We start from the raw sequence: 13,436 nt of genomic DNA on the forward strand, positions 1-13,436 counted from the left end.
ACAATCAGTGTAGACTAAACATTGCTTAACAGGTAAATATTGTATCAAGCTTAAAAAAAAAGGTGCTTTCCCATTAACAAACTAATGCAGCCAAAATGTTTTAAAACACTTCTACTTCATGGCATAGAGATAACAAGGTGTAGAGCTGGATGAACACACAGGCCAAGCAGCATCAGAGGAGCAGGAAGGCTGACGTTTCAGGCCTAGACCCTTCTTCAGAAATCTCAGATTCTCCAGCATCTGCAGTTCCCACTATCTCGGAGACAAAACAGAAACTATGTTTTGCACCTGTGGACAGAATTCAGAGTTAACATTTCGAGTCCAGTGACTCTTCTTTAGAATGGATAAAAAACATAACTTCTGTTCTGAAGAAGGGTCACGGATTCTCTCCACTGACGCTGCCAGGCCTGCTGAGATTTTCCAGCAGTTTCTGACTTCCAGCATCTGCAGTTCTTTCGGTTTTTTGAAAAGTAGTTGGGAATTGGGGCAAGCAAAGTTTTTGTACCTGATTGCTGTTCTGAGCCTTGTGTAATCAGAATAGTTGTTTACACTGATTGAAAGCTGGTATCCTGGCAGGACCTCTGTGACAATAAATGGCAGCACAGTGGTTAGCACTACTGGCTCACAGTGCCAGAGACCCGGGTTCAATTCCACCTCGGGCGACTGTCTGGCTGTGTGGAGTTTGCACACTTGCCCTGTGTCTGCATAGGTTTCCTCCCACAGTCTGAAGATGTGCAGGCTAGGTGGATTAGCAATGGGAAATGCAGGACTACAGGGATGGGGTGGATCTGAGCAGGATGCTCTTCACAGGGTCAGTGTGGACTCAATGGGCCAAATGGCCTGCTTCCACAATATATAAGGATTCTATGATTCTCTTTGCACAATTGTAAGAAAGTAACCAAGTGCTGGAAGGTAACGATGCACTTATTTTGTTTTTATAGCGTTCCAAGTCGTGCTCATTTGGACATCCCGAACCCCAGATATCTCGGCCCTGCAATTACACCTGGAGCCATTTACATGGCCTCATCCTATCAAAATAAACAGCGAATTATCTGTTGTAAAGGAAACTTAGTGAAAGAATCAAGCAATGATCAACAGGGTGCAATCAACAGCCGCAGGTAAATAAGACATTACAAAGCAACTCTTGCTTAACATGCGGCGCTCCAAGTTTACACTGAAACTTGAACTCTCTTAATTTAAAATGAATACTCCTAAGTTATTTTTAGGCTTATATAATAACCTATCCTATTGTTGTTTTCTTCCCACTAATTATGTTTATGTTGTGCAAATCCGAGATGCTGTAGGAAAAATGAAGAACTTCATCAATTGGGAAATAAAAGGGAAAATAACATTAGGCTTGATGGCAAAATGTCCAGTTCTATTTCAGCTGACCTAGCTCAGTCCACCTTTTATCTTGAATTCTTCTCCCACATCCTCCTCCCTGCCCATAACCTCCCTAAAATCTCTCTCAACACAGACACATACGCATGCGGCTCCACACATAACATACACTGCTCTCTTTGACTAAGAAAGGACCTGTTCAGTTCTTTTTAAAACTGGTTTGTCTTTGTTCAAAGCAACATTCATATTATGTAGTATATCCTATGCTTCTGCAAGCCACTTCCCTTGATCTTCTCTCTAGACTGTGTAGTGCTTAAGCTTTTCAAATCTTCTTGATGATAACTTAGTTCTGAAACATTTGAATTTAGTCTTATTCTTCCTTGAACTCTTTCTAAAGTGCATATGTCCCTAATGATATGTAGTTTAAAAAAAAACCATCTCCAACTTCCCTTTCTTCTCTAAAGTCCTTGAATGTGTTGCCACTTCCCAAAACCATGCCCATTTTCCCTAGAATTCCATATTTGAAACCCTCCAATTGAGTTTCTATTCCTGTCACAGTATCGAAACAGCTTTTATCAAAGTTACAAATGACATCCTGTGTGACTGTTGTGAAGGTAAATTATCTATCTTCATTTTTCTTGATGTGTCTGTAGCGTTTGAGATATGGTTGACTACACCATTCTCCTTTGTCACCTCTCCATTGTTGTTCTGTTGAGTTGGATTGCACTCTTTCTTATCTGACTATTCATAAACAGAAGCTTGTCTAGAACGGCTTTTCTTCCAATTTCTGTACAATTATCACTCCTGTCAAGGATCTATCCTTGACCCCCATCTGTTTCTCATGTTTATATTGCCCCTTGACATCTTCGAAATACCACGTTCCTGCCACAAATACCCCAACCCCATTACCGCCAACTTCATCCTTCCATCCAGCAACTATTTAAGGCTGATCCAAATTCACTGGAGTTAACAACCTTGTTGTCTTACTTAAATCAAAAGATAAGCTTCCAATCACACCCTCGTGCCATTGACAAGACCATCTATTTTAACCTCCATGATATCACCCTTATCACTCATAGGTCTTCTACTCCTGAAACCCTTAACCATGCCTTTGATATCTCAAAGAGTAACTATTCCAATACATTCCACTTGGCTGGAATTCCATGTTCTACTTGCCATGAACTGAAGTGATCCAACACTCTACTGCCAATGTCCCACGTCTCTATGGACCAAACGCAGGCAAATGGGACTAGTTAAGTTTGGGACACCTGGTTGGCATGGACAAGCTGGACGGCCGGATCTGTTTCCATGCTGGATGACTCTAAGACTATTATCAAATTCCATTCACCTTTAACCACGTGCTCACTGACGTACATTGGCTACTAGTCTGACAATGCTGCAGTTTTAAAATTCCCGTTAAGTTTTCAAATTCCTGCATTGCCTCATCCCTCCTTATTACTGTAATATCCTCAAGCTCCATAAGCCTCCTGAGATAGATGTTCCTCTAATTCTGTCCTCTTGAGCATCCCTGATTTTGGCTTTCTCAAATTGTTGCTATCTGTGTGGTGGCATAATGCTGTTTGGGAGAGAGTTCCAGGATTTTGGTTCATGTACCCTTTAGCATTGCCTATACCTTTAGCTGCCTAGCCTCTAAGCACTGGAGCAGCTCCCAAAGTTTTCCTCCTAAAACCATAAGATGTAGGAGCAGGAGTAGGTCATTCGGCCCTTCGAGTCTACTCCACTGTTCAATGAGATCGTGGCTAAACATAATCTTCAGCTTCACTTTCCTGCTTTTTCTCCATAACCCTTGATTCCCTTACCAATTAAAAATCTGTCTTTCTCAGTCTTGAAAATATTAATGACCCAGCCTTGACAGCTGTCTGCAGTAGAGAATTCCATAGGTTCACTACCCTGGAGAGAAGAAATTCCCATAATCTCAATCATAATTTAGTAAAACCATAAAAAGAAAGATCATGATGTACCAGAAGAGATCCACCCGCCCATCCAGCCTGTCCTACACAACTATGATTCCTTGTTACATTCCAATCTATACCCTCCTCAGCTCACCTGAAAACCTTGGGATCTCATGAGAAAGGTGAAAAACCCAGGTCAATTTAGGAAAATAACCTGGAAAATACCTGCCTCACTGTCTTCTGATGATCAAAACTACCCCAGTGCACTCTGGTCCTGATTAATGTTATGCAATGTCTACCATTTGTATGAGGTGATCTCTGTCCCAGTTAGATACAGGCCCAGATTTTACTTGAAAGAATTCAGCAAACCTTGTGTTCATCACAAGAGACAGCAGCCTATTCCACAAATCCACTTGTCTTTATGGAAAAGCATCCAACTCTTGATGCTCCATAAATTATTTAATTCAGGAAAACAATTTACTCTTTCATGACGACTGTAAACCTCAATTAAGTTGCCCCCGAGTCTGTCGTAGAGAGAAACTTACAATCTGTATTTCTGTCCCTCTGCCGTCAGGTCCAATGAGTTTCTCCAAGCCTGCATTATCTTCACGTTTTTGCCCTAAGTACAGGAGAGTTTCTGCAAAACTGTAACAGTGTCCCACAAATTCTCATACTAATTCTGAACATGCTTCGATGTATTCCTTCTGGCAAAGGGTTTGTCTTTAATTTAACATGCTTCTTTCCAATTTAGTTTAAAAAAAATTTCCATGATAGGCTCTTCTCCCGAACACATGATTTACAAAATAGCTATTAATTCAACTGTTGGCAATAATTTACCTCCTTTAAAAATGGACATTAAACGATGGCTTTAATCTTTACAAAGGTGGACAGGCCTGTTGTGTTTCCGTAACTTTTCGGTTTCTCTACAACTTGGATAGTGAAAATGCATGGCATATCTGTCACAAAGCAGTACTTTGGTGGTATGACATTTGAACCAAGTGCATCTCACTGAGGCTACACTGGCCTGGTTATCACTGTAGTTCGTACAGGACCACAATTGAACAGTTTGATTCAGGCCAGCTCAGCAAAATGCCAAAGCGAAAGAGTGGCACACATTGGCGGAAGACCTGTGTTGCGATCAATTCTACCAACTCCCAAGGGGAACGGGACATCTGGTGCTCAGCTTGGTGTGAGTTTTAGTCGAGTAACTCCTCCATCCTTGTGAAGAGTTTAACCTAATTTGCATGTAAGTCCCACTCAGTGGTAATCATTAATTACTACAGCACTGTAACAAAATGCGATAGCCAGGCTCCAAAAGACAAAGGAAAAATAATTTGAATGGAAAGGAAGGAAAATTCAATGGGTTGAAGAAGTGGAAAAAAAATTTAAAAGTTAAATTTTGAAGGTGATGGTGATGTTTCTCTAACTTTCTGCCAGTAGTTCTAGTTTTGATGTAAATAATATCATTCTAACCTGTTTTTTTACTACCTTCATGGTTTCAGGTTTATGTAGAATTGACGCTAAAAACATAACATTTATTCATATACGTGTAGTGCTATTATTTAATAAAAGCTCAATAGGTTCTTTACAAAAGCTTTATAAAGTAAGCATTGACAATGAGCCACTTAAAATGTGCTTCTGGATTTAAAGGGTTAATGAATCCTGATTTATGGTACAATTGCTGGGTTTGTTATCTTTCTTAATGCCGGTACTTTATAGATGGCATTCTGTCTCAAGCTGTGTCGTCAATTCCTAGACCAAAGTTATTTGAATGGGGTTCACCAATTATGATAAAACTGCATAAAGCATGTTCTCTATCTCTAATGATTGCAACAGTAACTGAGGTATGTGCAGTGCATATTCTCTTTTTTAGGTCTCCTTCCCACAACATGGACCCTGTTTCACCAACAGCAAACATGACGTGAGTGAGCAGCCACTAACTGCTTGTTTGTGTCAAAACTTTCACTTGTAATCTATGTGACTTCAGTTGTGCCTGCACTGTCTACAGTCATCTTGTGCACATCACTGTTAATTCTCCTGTCTTTGGAAGTATTTTAACACCAATGCTTACTCCATAATGCTTCATTTAGTTTGTTAGTTAGTTATGGCTAACAGCACAATAGGAACTTTGTGTGTTTTTTTTTTAAGAAGCTTTTTGCCCCCATACCAAACTTATCATCATTAGATGGCTACGTTTGTGTCACAAGGAGAGACATTTTGCCTATCATCTGAATGAGATGGTGGTGGGTTCAGGTCTTTCTCCAGGATTTAAACACAATCTTCATCTAACAGTCCCTCAAAGTGAGAAAGATGCCTGCAGTGAAGCAGAGCCTGTGGCAAGATCATGCATATGGGGAGTTTTTGGTGCCTGGAGCGCAGCATGTGGCTTCTGCCTGATCAAGCGATTGTATTGCTCTTACCTCTTGTTATAGATGTGTTGATAGGATTTTGCAGGTTGATGATCAAACTATTTGGCCATGCTGCGAGCACACCTTCCACACCCATCAAGTTCCAAAGTGGGACTCAAACCAAGAAATCCTGGCTCAGACATGGCAACTCTACCCACCACATTACAAGGTCTCCTCAAATGTAATCTAGGGTCATTTATTGCAGTGCAGCACTGAGCAGCTCTACATAGGGAGTTATACTGTTTTTTCGGTGAGATGTTAAAATGAAGACCGCTCCCTTCAAATGATTGTGGGGGGGGGAAATCACATGACCCTTAATAGGAAGTTCTCCTAGTGCCCCGGTCATACATCCATTCCTTAACCACCAGTATCAAAATATACTAAACTTGCTCTTCAAAAAAATTCACCTTCTTACAAAACAACAGTAACTGCAATTTGCAGCAATTAATTAGCTGTAAAGTGCTTTGGGATGACCTGAGAATGTGAAAGTTGCTGTATGAAGCCATTTTTAATAAAGTACTGAATTACTCTCATCATCCTAGGAAGGGAACAAGAGAGGAAGTCTGTACAAGAGGTTGTTTTTGTATCTTCACGATGTTCTACAAATAAACAATCCAATCTGTTGCAGGATGCACAGGCTGATTAACAGTCTGATAAGCTATGGTATGAATGCTGTCAACGTTGTTTAAGCACGCTGAATGTCCCATCTTTATATCAGACAATAGGATTGTTCATTTGCAGGATGGTTTTATGGTTTCAAACAGTCTTTATAATATAGGCAACCATACCCACCCCCATCCCATCAGACACAAATTCAGGGCTGGAGTTGATGTTTCCATTTGCCAGGACTAATTGGTGATGAGTTCAACTTCTGCCTTTGAAGCAGAAATACTGCCATTAAATCAAAGCCTTCTTTTTCAGCGTTATTCCTGTTGAAAATAATGCTAGATTTCTTTTTCTATAATGTTTTCTTTATTTTATGAATAAGTATAAACACATCACTTTACTCCATGTGTAAACTGAGCAGAGTTTGGGATTAGTGGGATTCTCTTTCAGATAAAATATCGTCTCAGGTAGATTGTTGTACAAAAATCCAGTAGGACTTCCAAAAAGGAGCAGGGAATTTGTGTGATATCCCGACCAAAATTTGTTGTTCAACAGTGACCAGCATATTAACCGGTTGTTTTGTCTCGTGCTGCAGGTAGTGTTTTGCAGGTGCAGTTTTGCTGCTGTATTTACCAACAAAGCTACATTATCCCACTCCAGAAACTGGCCTATCATTATAAAGTGATTTTAAGCATTCTGATGAACCAATAATGAGGTGCATCAGTGCAAATTAACATGTTGTTAACTTAATAACCTACTCCACTCAGCAATTTCCATGCCTCATTTAGGAATTAGGAGAATAAAAAGCGAAGCTTCATTCAAAAAATGAGGAAGACAATACAGAAAGTGAATTAGTTAATATTGTTGTCGGGATTCCAACTTTTACCTTCTAGAACATCATCTTGCATTCTCCCATACCTGTGGGTTGAACAAATAGCCTGACTCTTAAACCAGTACCATTTGAAATATAACTGCATTCTGCTTGGATGCAAAATGTCGTGAGAACTTGTAAGGCATTATAGTGATGCCTAATCGGAAAAAAATTTATGTTCTTCTGTTTCAATCCTCCACATTGTTCACTACATTTCTGAATTTCATATTATCTGCGAACTTGAAATGATGTCTTGTATACCGAAGTCCAGGTTGTTAATGAAAGATCAGTGGTTATAACATCAATTTTTGGTATCAATCCTGTGTACCTCTGTCCAAAAACTGATAAACAGTCATTCACCATTACTCTCTGATTTTTGCCCCTTAGCCAATTTTGTATCCATGATGCTGCTACCCCTTTAATCCAATAGGTTTTAATTTTGCAAACATTTTTATTATATGGGATTTCGTCAAATAACTTTTGAAAGTATGTACACAATATCAGCTACACTATCTTTTGCGTTTTTCAGTTAAGTAAGAGGAAGTTGCTATCAGGTTAATGGAAAACAACCTGCCTTAACAAATCTATGCTGACTTTCATTTATTAGCTCATACTTTTTCAAATGCCAATTAACCTGGGGTAAAACTATTATCTCAAAAGGCTAAATTTTCTGTTTTTAATCACTGTCAATATCAAGCTAATTTCCAGATCGTGTGCCCAGACATATCATTCATATGATTTCAGGCATGATCATTCCGGAAGAGGCCAACTAAAATCTGCCTTTGAGACTGCCAGGAATGCCAGATGGTCTGAGAAGAGACAGTGTCAAAACTAACAGGTGGCTAGCTGAATCACACTGTGGGCTCCGAATTAAATGGAGAGGGTGGCACAAGATGGAGACACCTCACTGCTGATGGTACCAGCAGCCATTTTCCCATGTCCTGCATTGTCCGGTGGGCCTGTATTGACAAGCAAACAATCAGTATTTACCTACAGATGTCCTGGGAACTTCCAATTTTTTCTTCTAAAGTGACCGCTGCATATGTATTTCATGCAACTTCCCATTCTGTCTCCGCCTGCAAGTATGCAAGCTTCAGAAACAGTGGGAGTTGCCCATGCTTCTGGAAAGCTCCTATCGGCTTCTAAAAATGTCAGGTTTATATCCCTTCATAAATGGGCTTCCCACTCCTGATGTGCAGGTTTTTTTCTACACATGAATCCTAATGGTGAGAAAAGCAGGACTAGGCAGGAACATGTTGGGATATATCTGCCTCATAGCACTCACACAAATTTACTACTGACCCCTCCCCCTCCCCCTCCCCCTCCCCCACCTCTCCCCCACCTCTCCCCCATTCCTGTTTCATGTAGACTTGGAAAATGTCCCCACCATTGACTTTAGGCTGCCTAGTTATAATTGCTGGATTTATCTCTTTCTTATTTTAAATGGTGGTGAATTATTTTACAGTCTTCTATCACTACTCCCAAGGAAGAACATTTCCACACTTACTTTCCTCAAGTTAGCATGCATCCAGTTTAGACTGTGTTGACTTCTTTATTTTGATTTCTAACCTTCTAAATATCTTCTTTTGACCCATATTAGCCCTACCACCTCCTCTATTGGTACATTGGCAGCATCTTTTCTCCAGTGCTGATATATACAAAGTTCTCATTTGGTACCTACTGACTCCCCAAGATGGATCTCCTTTTTGGTCATGAATTGGCTGTAACCTTCCTTTGCCCACCATTTCACTATTAATGCCTTTATAAGAGGTTGACTTATACACAAATTTTGATATTTCAGTAAGGGGATACTTGGATAAAATTCTAGAAATTATTAGAATGCAATGGCTAGTGCTATTATTACTAGACAATTAATCCAGCAAGTCAGCTAATGTTCTGGCGACCTGGGTTCAAATTGCATCATGGCAGAATTTGAATTCAATACAAAATGTCTGGAATTAAGAAACTGTAGATGACAATGAAACAATTGTCAATTATCAGGAAAAATCCATATGTTTCACTTACATCCATCAGGAAAGGAAATCTGCCAACTTCACCTGGTCTGTCCTGCATGTCACTCCCGAGCTATAGCAATTTGATTGGCTCTCAAATGCTCTCTGAGCCGCTCAGTTCTATCAAGCGCTACAAAGTCTCAACAAAGAATGAAACCAGCCAGACCCTTGGACATCGACCTAGGCACCTAAAAACAATGGCAGAAACAACCCTGTCAATTCTGCAAAGTCTTCCTTACTAACATCTGGGGGTTAGTGCGAAAATTGGGAGAGCTGGCTTACAGACTAGTCAAGCGACAGCCTGATATAGTCATACTCAGGGAATCAGACCTTTAAGGTAATGTCCCAAACACCACCATCACCATCCCTGGATATGTCCTGACCCACCAGCAGGACAGACCCAGCAAAGGTAGTGACATAGTGGTATACAGTCGGGTGGGAGTTGCTTTGGGAATCCTCAACATTGACTGTGGACCCCGTGAACTCTCATGGCGCCAGGTTTAACATGGGCAAGGAAACCTGATTACAACGTACTGTCCTCCCTTGGCTGATGAATCAGTACTCCTCCAAATTGATCCACACGTGTAGGAAGCACTGAGGGTGGCACAGGTGCAAAATGTACTCTGGATAGGGGAATTATAATGTCCACCACCAAGAGTGGCTCGGCAGCAGCACTACAGATCAAGCTGGGTGGGTCCTAAAGAACATAGCTGCTAGACTGGATCTTTGGCAGGTGGTGAGGGAACCAACAAGAAGAAAAAAACATTCTTACCAATCTGCAAGCTGCAGCTGCATCTGTCCATGACAGTAACAGTAAGGGACCATCACAGACATTGTGGCGACAGTCCCACTTTCACATTGAGAATAGACTCCAACGTGTTGTGTGGCACTATCAATGTGCTAAATTAAGTCAAAAATCACACGACACCAGCCTATTGTCCTACAAGTTTATTTGAAATCACAGGCTTTTTGGAGTGCAGCCCCTTCAGGTGTCGTGTTATTTTTGACTTTGTCCACCCCAGTCCAACACCGGCACCTCCACATCATGTGCTAAATGAGACAGACTTCAAACAGATCTAGCAACTCATAGCTCTTGGGCCTAGGACACTACCCTTAGCGACTCTAAGATGTCTCTGCAGGAGGTCTTCAGGGTAGTGTCCTAGGCCCAACCATCTTCAGCTGGTTCATCAATGACCTTCTCCCCCCTCCCCCCCCATCATAAGGTCAGAAGTCAGGATTTTTGTTGATTGCACAATATTCAGCAACATTTGAGAATCCTCTGACACTGAAGCAGTCCATATTTAGCAAGATCTGGATAATATCCAGGCTTGGGCTGAGAAATGGCAAGTAACATTCATGCCTCACAAATGCCAAGCAATGACCATCACCAATAAGAGACAATCTGATCACTACCCCATGTCATTCAATGGTGCTACCATCACTGAAACCCCTGCTATCAACATCTTGGGGGTGACCATTGACTAGAAACAGAATTGGGCATGCCACATAAATGCAATGATTGCAAGGGCAGGTCAGAGGCTAGGAATACTGCGGCAACTAGCTCACTTCCTGACTCCCCGCTTGTCTGGATGAGGGCAGTTCCAACAATACGCGAGAAGCTGGACACCATCCAGGACAGAGCAGTCTATTTAATTGACATCACATCCACTTCCTGCGCCACTGACATTCAGTAGCAGCAGTGTGTACTATCTACAGCAGTTCACCAAACATTCTTAGACAGCACCCTCTAAACCCATGACCACTCCCATCTAGAAGAACAAGGGCAGCAGATACATGGGAATACCGCAGCCTGCAAGTTTCCTTCCAAGCCACTCACCATCCTGACTTGGAAACATGTTACTTTTCCTCTACTGTCACTGGAATCCTGGAATTCCCTCTCTAATGGCATTGTGGGTCAACCCACAGCACGTGTTCTGCAGTGGTTAAAGAAGGCAGCTCACCACCACCTTCTCAAGGGCAATTAGGCATAGGCATAGGCCCAGCCAGCATTGCCCACCTCCCACAAGTGAATATTCTTATCAACTAGAACCCCAGAAAGGGCTGATCATCCAGTACAAACAACTTCCTCAGAGAGTAATGATGATGATTTCTGTCCAGAACAGTCACATTTATTTTCTGTCCAGTTATCAATTCTTTTTTGTGCATGAAGAAAGGTTGTTTACTTCAGGACCAAGCTAGCACTTATTTCCTTCAGTAATCATTGAATCAGTTTGAAAACCTGAACCTACTGATGCCCTGTGTTGATGTATTGACTTTCATGTTATTGAAATTTTTGTTTCCTGACCAGAATCCTTTCTCCCTCTCTGACCAGTAGCAGCCCTAACAAGCGGGGTCTTCCCTCCTACAATGAGCACATGTCAAAGAAACTGGCACCTGGCCCCAGAGAAAGTTCACCTCAGGATTTGAACAGATCTGTCAGGTACAGAGAAGGTAGACAGGAGGTGAGAAGAGACAAATCACCACGAAGGGGCTTGGAGAGGGAGAAATCTCCAGGCAGACCTTTGGACCCTAGTAGGGAGAGGTCGCCAGGAAGAATGTTGGATGAAAACAGAGGGGCTGGTATCCGTTTACCTGCAGGATCGTCAAGGGCCCCAGTTACCAAGGTATCTTCTGTGCTGTTGATTGTAAGTTCAGATCCAATACTTAGAGGTGTACTTAAATAGTACAAGGTACTAACACTAATCTGTTTATGTTGACCAGACCTGGGACCAGTCAGCTGTGTGAGTCCAGTGGTATCTTACAGATGAAGAGGTGTGTATTGCACATGTCAATTCCACTCTTTCAACATTTGGGAGAATGGCTTTCAGACTATGGAGATCCACAGGACAAACTAAAACTACGCACGTTTGTTTGCTTTAGTCACTAAGGGAAACGCGGGAGGGTGGGTGGGGGAGCAATGTAATATTAAACTGCTGCTCGCGAGCTACCTTAAGGCTGGCTATCAGGAATGTGGATGATCACCTGTTTTTATACGGAAGCTGATTCATCTATTTGTGGGTGAAGGACATGAACGATTAAATGCACAAACTGGGAGAGAATTCCCTACATATGTGATACTCAATTGACAGCGGCACCTTCTAATCCTCTCCAGTGAAGGTTTGGCTGGACTTCTTGGGTATAGATGGAGGATCGAGATGCAGGTTTGATCCAGCAATGCAGATTGGGTTACTTAATTGTACACAGTTCATTACTTGAATTTTATACAATGGTCATGAAGGGAATTTGAACATGGAATCGCAGCAGGACTGAATATATATTTTGTAATAACCTATAGCTTTTTGCTATTTAACCTTTTTCTCTGTCCTGCACTTCTGCTTTGTCCTGGATGTACAGACATTCATTCAAATACAATTTACTGTAGATTTTTGTACTATGTTTCATTGATCTGTACTGAAAATTTCCCAGTTCTGAAGTGCATTCCTAATTTTGTGATATGACTGTTTTTTTTCTTTGTACCCTGTCATTTGTGAATATGCAATGTGTGAAATGAGATTTTTTGAGTCACATTTGTGGTGACTCATTTTCCATAAAAGTGCTTAATTAAATTCTACACTAATTTACGTACCTTTACATGGCAAGTGTCTGATTTCATTTTATTTTCAGAGCAAAAGTGCTTCTAGCATAAAAGGTAATTATACTGCTGCTCATAATCTGAGCGAGACTCAGGTTTAACCAGAAATTGTCTCACATTATAACAGGGAATACTTTTTCTTTCCTTTATCTAAGCAATCAGTATAATCAGAAAATCATGGGTTCCAAGTCCACTCAAATTAGATTCAGTGAAAATACCCTCCTAAATGATCCCTTCATCACATTATGACCTCACTCGATCAGTTTATCCTGAGCCTGCAAACTTATACCATGGAAAGAAAGCTTCAGTGTTCATATTTTCTAATCTCCAAATGCAAGTTATCTGTGGTACAAATGAATGACTTAGGTGCAGAAAGTGAATATCACCAAGTTTGTAGATGACACCAAAAGTTGTTTGCAAGGCAAGTAGTGAGGATGATGGGGGTCTGCAGAGGGATACAGACAGGTTAAGTGAGTGTGCAAAAGCCTGGGAGGTAGAATATAATGTGCGAAAATATGAGATTATGCACGTTGGCAGGAAGAATAGAGGAGCTGAAAATTATTTAAATGGAGATGACTGCAGAAAACTATGGAGCAAAGGGATTTGGGAATCCTCGTTCGTGAATCACAAGCTAGGATCTAAGTTCAGCAGCAAATAAGGAAGGCGAATGGCGTATAAAAACAGTGAATTCTT

The 13,436-nt window shown here is 41.1% G+C and overlaps 1 protein-coding gene across 4 annotated transcripts; it reads left to right on the forward strand.

The window, feature by feature from the left end:
- Window positions 1-955: 955 nt before the first annotated feature.
- Window positions 956-12,736, forward strand: LOC125481270 (citron Rho-interacting kinase-like). 4 transcript variants are annotated; one of them, XM_048592599.1, is made up of 4 exons: window positions 956-1,118; window positions 5,128-5,175; window positions 11,484-11,775; window positions 11,873-12,736. In XM_048592599.1, the coding sequence occupies exons 1-4, from the start codon at window positions 1,018-1,020 to the stop codon at window positions 11,894-11,896; spliced, it is 465 nt and encodes a 154-aa protein (XP_048448556.1). In that variant the 5' UTR covers window positions 956-1,017; the 3' UTR covers window positions 11,897-12,736. The 4 variants fall into 4 exon arrangements, 3 of the variants coding, with proteins under 3 accessions (XP_048448556.1, XP_048448557.1, XP_048448558.1); XM_048592600.1 differs by lacking the exon at window positions 5,128-5,175 and having other exon boundaries at window positions 11,460-11,775; XM_048592601.1 differs by lacking the exon at window positions 5,128-5,175 and having other exon boundaries at window positions 11,487-11,775.
- The last annotated feature ends 700 nt before the right edge of the window (window positions 12,737-13,436 follow it).

This window comes from Rhincodon typus, unplaced genomic scaffold, assembly GCF_021869965.1.
Source record: "Rhincodon typus isolate 14 unplaced genomic scaffold, sRhiTyp1.1 hic_rhity00001526, whole genome shotgun sequence".
NCBI classification, from domain to species: Eukaryota; Metazoa; Chordata; class Chondrichthyes; order Orectolobiformes; family Rhincodontidae; genus Rhincodon; species Rhincodon typus.